Source organism: Gobius niger (genome assembly GCF_951799975.1).
Source record: "Gobius niger genome assembly, chromosome: 3".
NCBI classification, from domain to species: Eukaryota; Metazoa; Chordata; class Actinopteri; order Gobiiformes; family Gobiidae; genus Gobius; species Gobius niger.
Window position 1 is genome coordinate 45,477,824 of NC_136854.1, and position 17,764 is coordinate 45,495,587.

General features: G+C 47.4%; 1 protein-coding gene across 1 annotated transcript; it reads left to right on the forward strand.

Annotated features, from left to right (window-relative positions):
• Window positions 1–4,737: 4,737 nt before the first annotated feature.
• Window positions 4,738–6,385, forward strand: LOC306961128 (E3 ubiquitin-protein ligase TRIM21-like; the record flags this gene model as incomplete). The annotated part of the gene is made up of 1 exon (XM_079553744.1): window positions 4,738–6,385. Exon 1 carries the CDS (start codon window positions 4,763–4,765, stop codon window positions 6,383–6,385), a length of 1,623 nt encoding a protein of 540 aa, XP_079409870.1. The 5' UTR covers window positions 4,738–4,762.
• Window positions 6,386–17,764: the final 11,379 nt, after the last annotated feature.

The following is a 17,764-nucleotide window of genomic DNA, read 5'->3' on the forward strand; positions in this document are numbered from 1 at the left end:
CTGGGACAACCTGGTCTTTAAGGATGGTCTGGAGTGATGCCTTCGCCGATTTAATTTCCCTCTCCCAGGCTCCGCCAAAGTGTGGCGCTAAAGGTGGGTTGAATCTAAGAGATATACACAGTTTGGCCAGTTGTTCCTTGAGAGATGGATCTAGTGCTTCGAAAGCTTGTTGGAGCTCCTTATCCCCACCGCGTAGGGCTTACCCCTGCGGGCGATGAAGCGACGGAGGGCAAGGAGAAAGGAGTCCGTGTCCAGGCTCGGCAGCAGATCTAGATGAACACACCGGGACGTGAGACACTTAAACACATATGGGCCAAAACAGTCCACACCGGTAGACCAAAATGGAGGCTTGTTGAATCGGAGGCGCGCAGAAGGTAAGTCGGCCATCTTGGGGATCGTTGGCTTGCTACGCCATCTACGACACTCAACACAGTGTCGCTGATGCTTCTTGATAGCTTGACGGCCTCTGAGAATCCAATAGGTCCTCCTGATCTCCGCGAAGACTCTCTCCGGACCAGCGTGTAGTACACGGTCATCATAGTCTTTCACCGGCAACTGCGTAATGGGGTGATCTGGTGCAAGGACGATAGGGTGAAGTGAGTCCTCAGGTAAATCATCGGCTTTGCGGAGGCAACCTCACACTCTGATAAGGCCAACGGTGTGATCGTACTCTGGCGAGAGTGAAATAAGGCGACTGGTAGATCGGATAGGGCGGTCATGTCACAGGGCACTGAGTTCCTCAGAGAAACTTTCAGCTTGTACTCGCTTCAGGAGGGCTACCTCTGTGTGTAGGCGCGCTGAAGCAGACGTAGGAGCTACTGCCGCCCCATTTTGGGATTGATAGGTAGCGTCTAGTAGGTCAGACCATGTTTTGTACTTTGAGGGATCAGGACAAGTGTCATAGACTGTAAGCTGACCGCAGAAGGTGGATTTCCTGTGCTCTTCTGTGTTTTCCACTCTCACTGCATCACCGCGGCTGGAGGAGCCTGTAGTTTGGGTGCTGCTGGCTTGCGGAGTAAAGGTGTAGCGTAGCGGGCTAAACCATCCACTGTGACACGGACTGTTCGCTGATCCAGTGTGTCGACAGCTAGCTGGTCTTGTTTAGAGCGTGTTGCCTCCTTCTCAGATCGAAACGGCAGGGTGTCGACTTGCCACAACATTTCAACATGCCGATATATATCCTGAGTAGGTGACGGGAACGCTGTATGAAAGCACGAAGTTTCCTTGGAAGGGGCTTGTAAGAAGTTGGTCGGTCCCTGTATGGTCCAACCCAGCAAGGTGCACTCAGCGACCGGACTTCCTGGAGGTCCCATCTGCACTGGACGCACTGGGGTTATTAAATGTGGGTTATCCGAACCGATGAGGAGCATAGGCTGAACTCTACTGAACCCGCGCACTGGCACCCTCTTCTTGAGCATCTCTGCCGGGCAAGACTGCTCCGCGAGACTCAGTTCCTTTGCGGTGAAGGCATGATTGATGAGGTATTTAACACAAGTGATGGTTCTTTCAGAGCCGTCGTCCAGTACGGCGTGAGTATTCAGCGGCTTGCTTCCACTGTGAAGCTGAACAGGAACAACTTTCAGCATGACCCGACTAGAGTGACTGGCCTGGCCTACATAAACCATGCAGGAAGCAGCAGTAGTGGTCAAGAGGCTCTTTGGTGGCCACTTCATGCAGGACTAGGTGTTGTTCATTGCAAGTGGAACATGGCTTTTTCAAGGTGCAGCTCTCCTGTTTGTGTCCACGCCCACATCGCCAGCATTTACCCTTGTCCTTTATCCAAGCACCTTTCTCAGCTGGAGTTAGTTTGGCAAACTCGGTACAGGCACTGAGGTAATGCTCTTGGTTGGAGCAGTAAGGGCAGTACGGCTTAAAACGCTCTCGTTTCTTGGACGTCTCACTTGGGTTAGAACTGGTTGGAGGGTTAGAAAAACTCTGTGGTGTCTCTGAAGTCTCAGGCTGGTTAGTCGCATAGACAGTGGTCGATTTGGGCTGCTGGGACTTTGCCGTCTTGTTCTTGCGCTCGTACTGAGTGACTTCCAGCTTGGAGGCTTCAGTAGCACGTCTTGCTACCTGTATGGCTTGAGCCTTGCGTTCCAGCCATTCGGCAAAATCAGGGAGTGTGTGTATGTTCGATCACTGCCACTGCGAATGATCCCACGGGATAAGCAATGTTCAGCGAAGCGGTCTCTATAAGTGGCAGGTAGTGTCCATGTGCGAACCACATCTCAGCTCAGCCTGAACCATCTATAGTGTTTAGCAGGCCCACTAAAGTGCTGATAGCGGATGAGAAGTCCTCAGATGCCTGTGCATCAACATGCTTGATGGGGGAGAGTTCAGAATAGCCTTCAGCTCTCCCTGGAAGAGTTGGCGGGGCTGTCCATAGCGCTGTTCGAGGGCTTGCATTGAGCTTGTGTATGGTGTTGGGTGGTAAACATACCTTTTTACCACCTGATAGGCATTCGGCAACTTGTGGAGATCTAGTCGCACGTGATACTTGTAGTCCTCTGTTAAGTGTTTGTGTCCAGTCCTTTTTTTTAGCATTTTGAAGTCACTCTCCTTTCCAGTGCTAAACGGGGTAAGTTTGGGTTTTGGAATGCCGTAGGAAGAGGCAATAGCCATTTCCAAGATGCCCGGAGCTGTTGGTCCCGGTGGTGGAGCAAGTTGTCCATAGGGTGCTGCTGGTGGCATCGTGGGCATGTGACCAGCTGGTGGGAGAGGTGGATAATACGGATGCACCAGGTGGATAAGCTGGATAAGCAGGGTACTGTGGGTATGACTGGTATTGTATTGGCGGAGGAAGAGGAATACAGGGTTGTGCAGGAGCTGGATGTCTGACGGGCTGTGAAGCGGAGCCTGTTGGCGCAGACCGTATTGGTTGGTTTAGATCCTGTCTAGGAGGAGATCTGGGCTGGGAGGACCACTCATCATCCATAGACGCTTGTGCTGCAGCCTGATTCACTGGTTGAGTATGCCTGGATGGGTCTTGTGCACTTGGCTCTCCTGCTTGAAGGGCTGCGTCAAGCTGTGCAAGCGGGAAAACATCTGGTAATACTGGCTGCAGTGGGGGTTCTTGACCACTTGTATTAGTATTCCGTGTGGGGGTGTGCACTGGTGTTGACCGATGGCTGACAGCAGGGCTGCACAGTTGTAACTGTGGCATACTAGCGTATTGCAGAAGATAATGTTGGTAAGGTGGAGGATAGTGAGGAACACTTTGTGGATAGGGCAGGCGTTTGGCACTTTCCATCACAAACTGCAACTCCTCTAACTGCTTGGTTAAGTTGCCGTAGCACGCTTCAGGCGGCACCATCGCTCCTCATCACTTGTCCTCTGCAGGGTTGGGTCAGGCATGGTCAGGTCAGCCTGAGCAAGATTGCTAGCTGTTAAACTCTCTGTAGCTTGATGGACGGATCTCTCAAGGGGAGGTCGCTGATTGGGTAAATAGCTGAGCTCGTAGTCTTTAAGGCGCAGGGGGAGATGCCTCACTCGGCTGAGGCGTTCTCTGTCGTCACCCTGGAAGGTCGCCATAACGCAGTGGGAGGGGCGATCCGGCTCAAAGGACGGCGGACATGTACGTGAACAGCAGGTGGCGCCCTCACTGGCTAAGTATTCCTGTCAGAGAATAGATGCGACTTCCTTTTTAAATGACAGATTTATTGTAGGATTTGGTGAGTGTGGTTTCTGCAAATGAACAAACAGAACAATATATATATTAGAGTACAGAAGTGCGCTGTACAAAGCAAATTATATACTGTTATACACACTACTCTAATAATATACATGAATATGTACTGAATTATTCAATAATATAGTATAAGAGTATAATTGCACTCATAAACATAAGATTGACTATAAACGAAATTACTGCAAAGAACTAAATAATATGCTATGCAGTCACTGAAAGAAATGCAGGTAAATTACACTGCACTACCATTATAAGCCACAAGATGGCGCTCTAAGACCACACATGGGAAAAAGTGGGTTATCTCAGGAACGTCAAGTAAACGTCAATGGCGCCGAAGCACAAGAAATATTTACATTTCTACCAATTGGAATAAAACTGGAACTATGAACTTGAGCTGGATAAACACTGTAAGTTTGATACATATGTAAATGTACTTCCAATCCCCAACATACGTTAGGCAGTAACTTAGGAAATATAAATGGAATTTACCGTTTTCTAGTGGAATAAGGATGCTGTCGTAGCATTAGCACCGGAGAAAGCTAATGCTAAGCTAAACCTCCGGTCCTCACGTGAAAACGAGAAATATGCACAAATAAAGTCAATAAAGAACAATGATCACACACTGAGCTGGGCTGATGTTGTAGTTTATTACTCACATCATCTACAATTAGCTCCGGGAGAAAACCATAGCTTGTTAGCTCAGTTAGCTCAGTTAGCTCGGTTAGCTCAGTTAGCTCAGTTAGCTCGGTTAGCTCAGTTAGCTCAGTTAGCTCGGTTAGCTCAGTTAGCTCGCATTGAGCTCCGGTTTTCTCCCATGACAACAAGCATTAAGCACTAATAACGTCAATAAAGCCGTAACGACATAGAGCAGCTTTATGACGATCACACACCGAGCCTTCACACATTTGTGGTTTATTACAGACTTTTAATCAACAACACAGGCTGGGGAGTGAATCCACCTGTAAACTGCACTAATACATGAGGCTCCACTCTCTCACCTGAGTCTGATCGTCTTCAAAGTAAAACCTCAGTTTCCAGAGTCTCCTCATCCCTCTGTGTGTCCTCAGGTGAGCCATGTCTGCTGCTGGCAGCTCTGAGGAGCAGTTCCTGTGCTCCATCTGTCTGGAGGTGTTCTCTGAGCCCGTCTCCACTCCATGTGGACACAACTTCTGCAAACGCTGCATCTCTCAGCACTGGGACACCAGCAGAAGCTGCTCCTGCCCCCTGTGTAAAGAGGTCTTTACCATCAGACCAAAGCTCAAAAAGAACACCTTACTTTCTGAGGTGGTTTCTAAGTCTAAACGAGAAGGAGAACTTCAGTCAAAGAAAGTGTCCAAACCTGTAGACGTCCAGTGTGACGTTTGCTCTGAGCCCAAACTGAAGGCGGTGAAGTCCTGCCTGGTCTGTCTGTCCTCGTTCTGTGAGAGCCACCTCCAGCCTCATCTCACAGTGTCTGGGCTGAAGACACACCAGCTGATGGAGCCTGTGGACGACCTGGAGGACAGGATGTGTCCCAGACACCAGCGCCCCCTAGAGCTGTTCTGTAACACTGATCAGAGCTGCGTCTGTACCAAGTGTGTCCTTCTAGAGCACAAGAACCATGAGTATGTGTCTCTGGAGGAAGCGTGTGAGCGCAGGAGGAGCTCTGTGCAGAAGACTGTGGCTCAGAGCCAGGACATGGTGGAGCAGAGGAGGCTGAAGGTCCAGGAGATCAGAGCTGCCCTGGACCAGAGAGAGGCTGATCGAGAGACACAGCAGATGGTGAAGGTCTTCAGTAACATCATGGAGTCTGTGCAGAGACGTTTGGACCATCACCTCGAGGTCATGGAACAAAGTCTTTCTAAACATAAGGAGCGCGCTCAGGCCTTGATCCAACAGCTGCAGCAGGAGATGTGTGAGCTGGAGAAGAGCAGCACTGAGGCCCAGCAGCTCTCACTCTCTACAGACCCCCTCCACTTCCTACAGCGCTGCCCTGCACTGCCCCCTGCTGGCCTGAAGGACTGGAGCAGCGTGAGCTTTGAGCCGCAGACGTGTGAGGGCAGTACAGCCCGAGCTCTGTCTGAGCTGGAGACAAGTCTCTCACAGGAGATCAACAAAGTCTTTAAACAACTGCCCAAAAAGGAGCAACTGAGGAGAGTTCAGACGTTTGCTGTGGACGTCACTCTGGACCCAGACACTGCTCAACCTTATCTGGTTCTGTCTAAAAATCTCAAACAGGTTCATTGTGGTGATGTGAAGAATAAGAAGCTCCCAGACTCTCCTCAGAGGTTTGATTATTGCCCTTGTGTTTTAGGAAAGCAGAGTTTCTCCTCAGGCAGGTTCTACTTTGAGGTTCAGGTCAAAGAGAAAACTCAGTGGGATTTAGGAGTCGCCCGAGAGTCCGTCAACAGGAAGGGACAGATCACTGTATCACCTCAGAACGGATTCTGGAAAATTTGTTTGAGAAACAAATATATGTACAGTGCTTGTGCTGACCCTCCTGTCCTCCTGTCTCTGCAGCGTCCTCCTCAGAAGGTCGGGGTGTTTGTGGACTATGGAGCAGGTCTGGTCTCCTTTTATGACGTCGATTCTCTGGATCTGATCTACTCCTTCACCGACTGCAGCTTCAGGGGGAAAATACTGCCTTTGCTTAGTCCCTGCACGAATTATGGAGGAACAAACTCAGCTCCTCTGATCATCACCGACGTTCGGACTTAGTGTCATCCCAAAGACAAGGATGCCACTGACCCTAACCCTGTCACAAAGCTGCCGACAGATGAGTCGACAGCTCAACATTCTGAACTCACTTAGACCCGAGTCATGTTAAAACAAAAACGTCAGTGTTGGGCAAATGAGACTCATGCCCTAACCCTAACCCACCAATCAGGCATCGGCTACAAATATCCAACACTGAACCGAGGTTACACCCCCCCACTCTGACACTGAGGTCTAATTGTCGGAGTGGGGGTGTTTCCAGTTTTGATCAAACGTCCCAGCATTCCGACATTTGTTAGTTGTTAGTTAACGAACTGTAACCTCACCTTAGCCCTGACCTTAAGGATAGTGGGGTCGACAAAATAACCTCACCTGAGCCCAAACCTTAAAGATAGTGGGGTCGACAAACTAACCTCACCTTAGCCCTAACCTTAAGGATAGTGGGGTCGACAAACTAACCTCACCTTAGACCTAACCTTAAGGATAGTGGGGTCGACAAAATAACCTCACCTTAGCCCTAACCTTAAGGATAGTGGGGTCGACAAACTAACCTCACCTTAGCCCTGACCTTAAGGATAGTGGGGTTTACAAACTAACCTCACCTTAGACCTAACCTTAAGGATAGTGGGGTCGACAAACTAACCTCACCTTAGACCTAACCTTAAGGATAGTGGGGTCGACAAAACTAACCTCACCTTAGCCCTAACCTTAAGGATAGTGGGGTCGACAAACTAACCTCACCTTAGACCTAACCTTAAGGATAGTGGGGTCGACAAACTAACCTCACCTTAGACCTAACCTTAAGGATAGTGGGGTCGACAAAATAACCTCACCTTAGCCCTAACCTTAAGGATAGTGGGGTCGACAAACTAACCTCACCTTAGCCCTAACCTTAAGGATAGTGAGGTTTACAAACTAACATTACCTTAGACCTAACCTTAAGGATAGTGGGGTCGACAAACTAACCTGACCTTAGACCTAACCTTAAGGATAGTGAGGTTTACAAACTAACCTCACCTTAGCCCTAACCTTAAGGATAGTGGGGTCGACAAACTAACCTGACCTTAGACCTAACCTTAAGGATAGTGAGGTTTACAAACTAACCTCACCTTAGCCCTAACCTTAAGGATAGTGAGGTTTACAAACTAACATTACCTTAGACCTAACCTTAAGGATAGTGGGGTTTACAAACTAACCTCACCTTAGACCTAACCTTTAAGATAGTGAGGTTTACAAACTAACCTCACCTTAGCCCTAACCTTAAGGATAGTGAGGTTTACAAACTAACCTCACCTTAGCCCTAACCTTAAGGATAGTGAGGTTTACAAACTAACATTACCTTAGACCTAACCTTAAGGATAGTGGGGTCGACAAACTAACCTGACCTTAGACCTAACCTTAAGGATAGTGAGGTTTACAAACTAACCTCACCTTAGCCCTAACCTTAAGGATAGTGGGGTCGACAAACTAACCTGACCTTAGACCTAACCTTAAGGATAGTGAGGTTTACAAACTAACCTCACCTTAGCCCTAACCTTAAGGATAGTGAGGTTTACAAACTAACATTACCTTAGACCTAACCTTAAGGATAGTGGGGTCGACAAACTAACCTCACCTTAGACCTAACCTTAAGGATAGTGGGGTCGACAAAACTAACCTCACCTTAGCCCTAACCTTAAGGATAGTGGGGTCGACAAACTAACCTCACCTTAGACCTAACCTTAAGGATAGTGGGGTCGACAAAACTAACCTCACCTTAGACCTAACCTTAAGGATAGTGGGGTCGACAAAACTAACCTCACCTTAGCCCTAACCTTCAGGATAGTGAGGTTCACAAACTAACCCTAACCCAAACCTTAAAGAAATCGGCCACCGTTTTTCCACACTGAGATATGTTCTTACCTGAGCTGTGACGAGTTCTTTAGGACCTGTCTGATCTTCAGTCACGTAAACACAGCGCAGACGGCGTTAGCATTTAGCCTCTCCCTCTCTCCGCGCAGTAATCTTCACTTTACTGTGCGGATGCCAAATTACTCCAGGTATTATTACGCCTTACAATATAGTTCCCCCTTTTATCCGCTTAGAAAATCCACATTGTTTAATTGTGTGTAATTATACTTTGTAGTGGAACACTTCACGTAACCATATTTAAATAGGGAAAACGTGGAAGAGCTTGGTAGCTTCTATCTTGACCTGTTTTGGAGCTATAGAGGAGAGAGGGAGAGGCTAAATGCTAACGCCGTCTGCGCTGTGTTTACGTGACTGAAGATCAGACAGGTCCTAAAGAACTCGTCACAGCTCAGGTAAGAACATATCTCAGTATGGAAAAACGCTGGCCTGTTCCTTTAAGGAGAGTGGGGTCGACAAACTAACCTCACCTTAGCCCTAACCTTAAGAATTGACGGGATGTCGCAAGGGAGGGGTGTCGGAATGACGGTTCGACCCCCTGAACCGATACCAGTTTTGGCCCTCAACGCCTTAAAACATAACTGTTACCGCCTAAAATCTAAGTGGATATGGGCTGCATATCATTTGAAAGCTGAGAACCAGGAGAATCCAACCGCTGAGTTACTTTCAACCTGCGCAAACGCATTTCTCATCGCCGCGCGAAATTCCGCGGTTAGCATCAGTAGGATATGCTAAAGCTAGCGTGCTAAAAAAGAAAGAAAAAAAAACCACATGCATGAACGAACACAGCACTACGAGGAGTGCGGGAAAGCGTCCGAGTCCGCGGTATATTGTCCAGCACGAGCCGTCGGAACTTCCCGGACAGGTAATATTTAGGTTAATGTTTAGATCAGTGTTGTTATGTTTGTGTTGACTCTCAATCGTCCAGAAGAGGTTGTTTTAGCCGATGTTTAACAGATCATTGTGTGATATTGTGGGAATCAACATTCAATCATTTTGTGGTTTATAAATGTTGGTGTAAAAATGGTTTTTTTTTTGGCCACAGCGCCCTCCAGTGGGAAGTTGAGTGGAAACATTTAGAGGCATTGATGAAGTGTTGGATTTGTTTATTTTATGTGTAAAGTATTTAGTTAATTTTTTGTCTCTTCAAATATAAAACTGATAATGTCCTGGATTTCTGACTTCATTAATCAAAACAAAACAGAAAATCTGATGTGGATAAAATCTTCTGTAAATCGAAATAAAAATGCGTTGCGCTCACTTGTGTTGTTGTGTTTATTAAAGTTTCTCTCTTTTATTCTTCTGCTCTGTCTTAATCAGGGACGGCTGGTATCCTGACATTTCTTTGAAAGAGAAGAAATTGTAATTGTCATTTTAATGTGCATTATCAGTGTAGCTTTATGTATCTGATCATGACTTTTGCCACAAAGAACAGAAAATGGGACTAGGTTTAATCGGCCCTAGGCTCAAACAAAGGCAAACATGACAAAGACCAGCAGATGGCAGTAGTGCGTGGACCCAGCACTCACACATTAGCACCAGGGTTGCCAGGTCCGCGGTTTTTTGCCTTGCTGTAATCAATGTTGACTTGATCAAAATCACTATTTCGAAGGCAAATCCAAGGCTCTGCAAGCTGCTTTTTCAATAAGGGGGGGATATAGGGGCGGTTTCTCATCATCGCAGGAGCACATGGGCTCTGTTAACTAGTAAACAATATTGAAAATTCCAGCCGCGCCGCATGTCCGCGGGTTTTCCGCGGTTTTCAGATATTTTTGGGCGGGTTTGGCTGCCCAGACCTGGCAACCCTGATTAGCACCCTCTCCATAGGACCGAGACCGGTTCATTTAGGGAGGGGTGCCCAAACTTTTCTGTGCAAATAACATGCTACTTTAATTGTTGGAAAGACAGAAGGGTTTTGTTGCCCCCTTGTGGCAACTAGCGGTAAACGCAGTTTCCAGGTAGGCCACGCCACAGCCTCAGCTTTATTTTAGTTCAGTTCTACACGAGGCTCAGATGCAGCTCGGCAGTGTGTGTTTGTGACCACAGGTGAGCCAAACACAAGCCTGAGCTCGGAGGACAAGTCACATGTGTTTTGTCAATATGTTGTTAGTGAATAGATGATTATTTGTGTTCTTGGGTGCAGTGTTCTCTTAATTTGTGGAACTAACTAGAATGCTAATGCTAGTATGCTAGTGTCCTGCTAAGCTAACATTATTATGTAGAGACCTTTTGTTGTGTTATATTTATTAGGGCAATTGTAGTAACTTTTGTTTTATTATTATTTCTTTGTAGACCACACTCATTCATACCTGCTGCTGGATGTCTGAGCTTCATTAAACTCAACTGAAACGTACCTGCATCCTGTCCTTGTGTTCTGACCGACACCCCGAGGCCAATACAAATATCTAACACCGAGGTACAGTCTGAACAAGTTAAAACTAAAGAGCTCTACAATATTAATACAAACGCTAAATATGGCAAAATGAAAACACCACAACAACACAAACCACAACAACAAAGAAAATGTGATATCAATTCATTTTGCAACTGTCAATTCAGCAAACATCTTTTTTTTTTTTTTTACATGTACCTGTGTTAATGTCAACAACCTTTGGAAATGTTGGAAAACTGGGAAAGTTGATGCTTCAACGCTCTGTGATTGATAAACACCAAGACACCACTACTATACAGTATTTCTTTAACTTTGCGAATCAGCGCCCCCAATTTGACGCTAGTGGTCAAACAGTGTACTGCAACAATATTTACCGTTGGGAATGAATGGGAAGAGAGTTAATATTCAGAGTTCCTTTTTGTTCATTGTGGCCCATTTGACGCTTTACATACACTGAACCAAACTATTGCCCCAGGAAGGACAAAGGCAGTGGGGGCATCTGTGCTCAGGCAGGACAGAGGCAGTGGGGGCATCTGTGCTCAGGCAGGACAGAGGCAGTGGGGGCATCTGTGCTCAGGCAGGACGACCTATTCAAAACCACATACTATGTCAAACCCAGTACATTACAATTCGAGACACATACCACTGCAGGATCTGTAGAAGGGACACCAGGCTATTCCAGCACTGGGCCATCGGGACTTGACACGCCCGATCTACAGTCACTGTCACAGCAGCTGCGCCATGACGCCTCCCCCGAATCCAGAGTGAAAGGAACTGAAACCAACAGAGAACGGCTGGGTAAGGACTAAAACTAACTGAGCTTTAACAGAAATGTTTGTTTACCTGCTCCCACAGAACACCACTCCCAACAAGATGGAGCCAGGAAATGCAGGGGTCAGAGGGCAAACAAACAAAGACAGGGGGGGTTTATAGTGTGGGATCTAGCACCCCATGTGGCAGGTGGAAGTAGCAACCCAAAACAGTCGCTCCATTACACAGAGCTAGACCTCACAAGACTCCACAAGCGCCCATGGGAGCGGTCAGAGCACGGGACGTTATGGGACCAACGACACGCAAACACAGTTCCACACTCGTCATACAGGAGCGTTTCACCAAATGGACTGAAGCGTTTGCCATCCCTGACCAAAAGGCTGTGACAGTGGCAGACGGAATGTGTGCGTCGCTTCAGAACCTCGGAGCCAACGTCAGCGCCGAGGTCCGGTCCGGTACCGGGACTCAGACACTGGGTGAGTCATGACAGTTCATATTCGCACTAGAGACTTTACAGTTTACATTTTTGGACTCTAGTGTAGTTGTTCTATATTTTATTAGTTTGAAAATCAGAAAATAAGAAAGCAACGTCATTCTAAATGCAAAACTGATATAATGTAAAACTGAAATTGTCATTCCAAAAAAGGCACGATAACAAACTAACATAATCCCAAATGCAAAAAATGATATTTTTCTGTAGAACTGAAATGGTCCTTCCTATAACTTAGGTTCAGGCATGGGTCCACTGACCTTAAGGTCAGGCCCGATGGTTGTATATGGCCCTCTAGTCAACAGCTCAACTGGGTATAATGGAGAAATGAATTCTATTGAAAGTCATTTTCAAGTCATGAATTAGGGCGATATGAGTCGACCAGATTTGTTCAAATGATGTGTAATGTAAATGCCGGCATGGCCAGAACTCAGTAACAAGATGTGACAAGCACTTACCAATGGGGTCCACTAGGGGGAGCTCCTCAGGGTTTGGGTTACAGGGCTGCCGGGGCCATGGGGGCTGTAGGTATAGAGAAGAAAGTGCAGATGACTCTGGAAAGCCAAGACTCTCATTTGCATATGTGGCAACGTTTCCTAACCCCATCCACTAGGGGGAGTTCCCCTAGGGTTTAGGGGTTAAGGGTTTGACTTATGCACTGGCCATACCTGAGTTACTCATCACTAACTGAGCTAGACTCCAAATAGTTTGAAAATCAGAAAATAAGAAAGCAACGTCATTCTAATCCGTGTACCTTTCGATCATTAGTTATTCCGTTTCAAAATAAAATCAGAAAAACAACATTTCCATTTGTTTTTTTGTTTTTTTCCCTTTCTAAACTTGAATTAGAAAAAGACATCTTGTATACGTCAATGTCAATGTGTTTGTTTTGGTTCTAGTTGTTTTTAATTCCCCCCAAAATTATGACGTTACTATTATTTCGTTTTATTATTGTTTGCAACACCGGAAGTGAGGAGAGACCTCAGCTCAGAGCCGCTCCTACACTTGTTTGGAAAGTTTTATGCATATACTTTTTAAAAATTGGGCAACACATGCAGAGATCAGAGATGCTTTATATTACCACGGAGGGAATGGTTGCTCAGAAATATCCGTGAGGAGATTCTGCTTGGAAAAAAGCCTTAAAAAGCTGGGCAGACACTGTGCATCTCTGTCATGCAGTGTACAGGGGCTACGAGCCACGAATAGCTGCTCACGACGAACGTACGAGTGAAAATCGCACGGTCACAAGGTTTTCAAACATGTTTGATATTTTTTGCGAGTCGTGCGGTCCTGGCCCTGTGGCAGCGACACTGAAGCTGGCGGAAAGCAGCGCGAACACGGGGAAATGCAGCTGCAGGCGCCAGGAGGAGAGGACACACGCGTTATCAGTCCCGTCGCCAGACGTCAGTCTTAAGGGGGGCATATGAAATCCACGGGGGGGCACATTTACTATTAAGTACATATTTTTCATATGGTATTCACGTAGCCCTGGCGCACACTGATCATTACATTAAACATAATCAACAGCAAATATGACCAGACCAACTACAGCTGTAACATGAGTCCTCGTGGCGGAAACGTCAGTATGTTGCAGGTGGCGTTTCTCTGAGTTGAACCTCCTCATCAACACATCCTTCTACTCAAACTTGAACTTATGAGTGAGGTCCTTTTCAGAAGCAGCTGAATGAGCTGGGCCTTGCGTCTGCGCAGATTACTGCGCCGATGCAACGAAAACACGTTTCTGAGTGTGGAAAACGACCGGACTCTGAGGCTGTAGAAAAGCGCCTGTACCCCCACACCCCCACCCCCCTCACCACCGTTTTTGGATCATGAATATGGCTCAGTCAGTGCTGTGGCCGCGTCCACTCTTCAGTCTCTCTCAGCCTTCACTAAAGCTGCAGTGTCTGAGTGTGAAACGCACACTTGGAACGCGGGGTCTTTTCGGTTCAACTTCAGCGCTTTGTAGTAAAATACACCTGAGCACCTGTCACTGCCTTTGCCTCTAACGAGCCGGGACTGGAAATGAGCATAAAGAGGCCGACATCGTGGACTCTCAGAGCGGAGGATGATCGTTGATGCCCCTCTGTCATATCAGCTATGTTTTATTTTGTGCCCAGACAACACGGGAGTCGTGCGCAATTGCGCACGAACGCAGCTTAGAGGGAACCGTGCCTGTAGAGACAGAGAAAGAGAGAGAGGGATGAAATGCCGCTGCTCCCCTCTCTCGGTGTCAGGGGAGGAAATAGTTAGTGTGTTGTGGAGTTTGGGCTGGTCTAATCGGGCAGAAAGCGCAAAAGTAACACTGCGCAAATGAGTGATACGTAGCCTATCTTTGCCCAATTTGTAGTGGCTTCTCGTGGTAATACGGCGTATACCTGCGTATCACGTAGACGACAACACATCTGTGTCTGGGGGGCACAAGCATCTTGGGGGACGGGCACGGCCCCCTATGGCCCGCCCATAGCGACGGGTATGCGCGTTATTATATATATTTTTTTATTCCTCTTCGTCACTTTAGTTGTGCATGATTACTTTGCAAAACAAAAGTCACTGCTGAAGTGGGGGGACGGAGAGAGGCGTGGCAGAGGGACAGTTTGTGAATGCACGACGGGAAAGGGTTTTAGAGCGCGGCTCTGGGGAAACAGAGAGAGAGCTCCCGAACGCTCCCGGCACCAGCTCTCCCGGGCCATGGGAGAGAAAAAGGCGCGTGGAGTCCGTAAGTGAGGCGGCTACACGAGCCCCGACACTCACATCTTCCACCTGTTCGCTCAGCTCCGCTCTTGGCCGCCTCCGAAGCGACATCACCGCGCACTGCCTCCTCCGCCCCGGTCACCTCAGCTGCTGCTGCTAACCCAACGAGTTTGAGAAATAAAAGTCCTAATGACATAATAAACAACGGTTACAGAGGAGATCGCGTTGAAGTTCGACCTCTTTTGCTTAAGTTTGTTTTTGTTTCCCTCTTGCGCGAGGGCGAGAGAGGCAGAGAAAAAGTTACTCATCATTTCCAGTAGCAAATCAAACCGAAGCAGTAGTGAACAAAATAACGGAAGTTGTTTTAGCAGTGTTTGTTTCCACTGCATAGCAAAGAAATGGGTCAATATTTTATTTAGAATTTTTTGCCTTTCCAATTTAATTTAGAAAATGGAAATACAATAAAACAACCACATAATTAGTTTTTCTGATTTTATTTTGAAACGGAATAACTAATGATCGAAAGGTACACGGATTCATTCTAAATGCAAAACTGATATAATGTAAAACTGAAATTGTCATTCCAAAAAAGGCACGATAACAAACTAACGTTAGGGTTAGGGTTAGGGTTAGGGTTAGGGTTAGGGTTAGGGTTAGGGTTAGGGTTAGGGTTAGGGTTAGGGTTAGGGTTAGGGTTAGGGTTAGGGTTAGGGTTAGGGTTAGGGTTAGGGTTAGGGTTAGGGTTAGGGTTAGGGTTAGGGTTAGGGTTAGGGTTAGGGTTAGGGTTAGGGTTAGGGTTAGGGTTAGGGTTAGGGTTAGGGTTAGGGTTAGGGTTAGGGTTAGGGTTAGGGTTAGGGTTAGGGTTAGGGTTAGGGTTAGGGTTAGGGTTAGGGTTAGGGTTAGGGTTAGGGTTAGGGTTAGGGTTAGGGTTAGGGTTAGGGTTAGGGTTAGGGTTAGGGTTAGGGTTAGGGTTAGGGTTAGGGTTAGGGTTAGGGTTAGGGTTAGGGTTAGGGTTAGGGTTAGGGTTAGGGTTAGGGTTAGGGTTAGGGTTAGGGTTAGGGTTAGGGTTAGGGTTAGGGTTAGGGTTAGGGTTAGGGTTAGGGTTAGGGTTAGGGTTAGGGTTAGGGTTAGGGTTAGGGTTAGGGTTAGGGTTAGGGTTAGGGTTAGGGTTAGGGTTAGGGTTAGGGTTAGGGTTAGGGTTAGGGTTAGGGTTAGGGTTAGGGTTAGGGTTAGGGTTAGGGTTAGGGTTAGGGTTAGGGTTAGGGTTAGGGTTAGGGTTAGGGTTAGGGTTAGGGTTAGGGTTAGGGTTAGGGTTAGGGTTAGGGTTAGGGTTAGGGTTAGGGTTAGGGTTAGGGTTAGGGTTAGGGTTAGGGTTAGGGTTAGGGTTAGGGTTAGGGTTAGGGTTAGGGTTAGGGTTAGGGTTAGGGTTAGGGTTAGGGTTAGGGTTAGGGTTAGGGTTAGGGTTAGGGTTAGGGTTAGGGTTAGGGTTAGGGTTAGGGTTAGGGTTAGGGTTAGGGTTAGGGTTAGGGTTAGGGTTAGGGTTAGGGTTAGGGTTAGGGTTAGGGTTAGGGTTAGGGTTAGGGTTAGGGTTAGGGTTAGGGTTAGGGTTAGGGTTAGGGTTAGGGTTAGGGTTAGGGTTAGGGTTAGGGTTAGGGTTAGGGTTAGGGTTAGGGTTAGGGTTAGGGTTAGGGTTAGGGTTAGGGTTAGGGTTAGGGTTAGGGTTAGGGTTAGGGTTAGGGTTAGGGTTAGGGTTAGGGTTAGGGTTAGGGTTAGGGTTAGGGTTAGGGTTAGGGTTAGGGTTAGGGTTAGGGTTAGGGTTAGGGTTAGGGTTAGGGTTAGGGTTAGGGTTAGGGTTAGGGTTAGGGTTAGGGTTAGGGTTAGGGTTAGGGTTAGGGTTAGGGTTAGGGTTAGGGTTAGGGTTAGGGTTAGGGTTAGGGTTAGGGTTAGGGTTAGGGTTAGGGTTAGGGTTAGGGTTAGGGTTAGGGTTAGGGTTAGGGTTAGGGTTAGGGTTAGGGTTAGGGTTAGGGTTAGGGTTAGGGTTAGGGTTAGGGTTAGGGTTAGGGTTAGGGTTAGGGTTAGGGTTAGGGTTAGGGTTAGGGTTAGGGTTAGGGTTAGGGTTAGGGTTAGGGTTAGGGTTAGGGTTAGGGTTAGGGTTAGGGTTAGGGTTAGGGTTAGGGTTAGGGTTAGGGTTAGGGTTAGGGTTAGGGTTAGGGTTAGGGTTAGGGTTAGGGTTAGGGTTAGGGTTAGGGTTAGGGTTAGGGTTAGGGTTAGGGTTAGGGTTAGGGTTAGGGTTAGGGTTAGGGTTAGGGTTAGGGTTAGGGTTAGGGTTAGGGTTAGGGTTAGGGTTAGGGTTAGGGTTAGGGTTAGGGTTAGGGTTAGGGTTAGGGTTAGGGTTAGGGTTAGGGTTAGGGTTAGGGTTAGGGTTAGGGTTAGGGTTAGGGTTAGGGTTAGGGTTAGGGTTAGGGTTAGGGTTAGGGTTAGGGTTAGGGTTAGGGTTAGGGTTAGGGTTAGGGTTAGGGTTAGGGTTAGGGTTAGGGTTAGGGTTAGGGTTAGGGTTAGGGTTAGGGTTAGGGTTAGGGTTAGGGTTAGGGTTAGGGTTAGGGTTAGGGTTAGGGTTAGGGTTAGGGTTAGGGTTAGGGTTAGGGTTAGGGTTAGGGTTAGGGTTAGGGTTAGGGTTAGGGTTAGGGTTAGGGTTAGGGTTAGGGTTAGGGTTAGGGTTAGGGTTAGGGTTAGGGTTAGGGTTAGGGTTAGGGTTAGGGTTAGGGTTAGGGTTAGGGTTAGGGTTAGGGTTAGGGTTAGGGTTAGGGTTAGGGTTAGGGTTAGGGTTAGGGTTAGGGTTAGGGTTAGGGTTAGGGTTAGGGTTAGGGTTAGGGTTAGGGTTAGGGTTAGGGTTAGGGTTAGGGTTAGGGTTAGGGTTAGGGTTAGGGTTAGGGTTAGGGTTAGGGTTAGGGTTAGGGTTAGGGTTAGGGTTAGGGTTAGGGTTAGGGTTAGGGTTAGGGTTAGGGTTAGGGTTAGGGTTAGGGTTAGGGTTAGGGTTAGGGTTAGGGTTAGGGTTAGGGTTAGGGTTAGGGTTAGGGTTAGGGTTAGGGTTAGGGTTAGGGTTAGGGTTAGGGTTAGGGTTAGGGTTAGG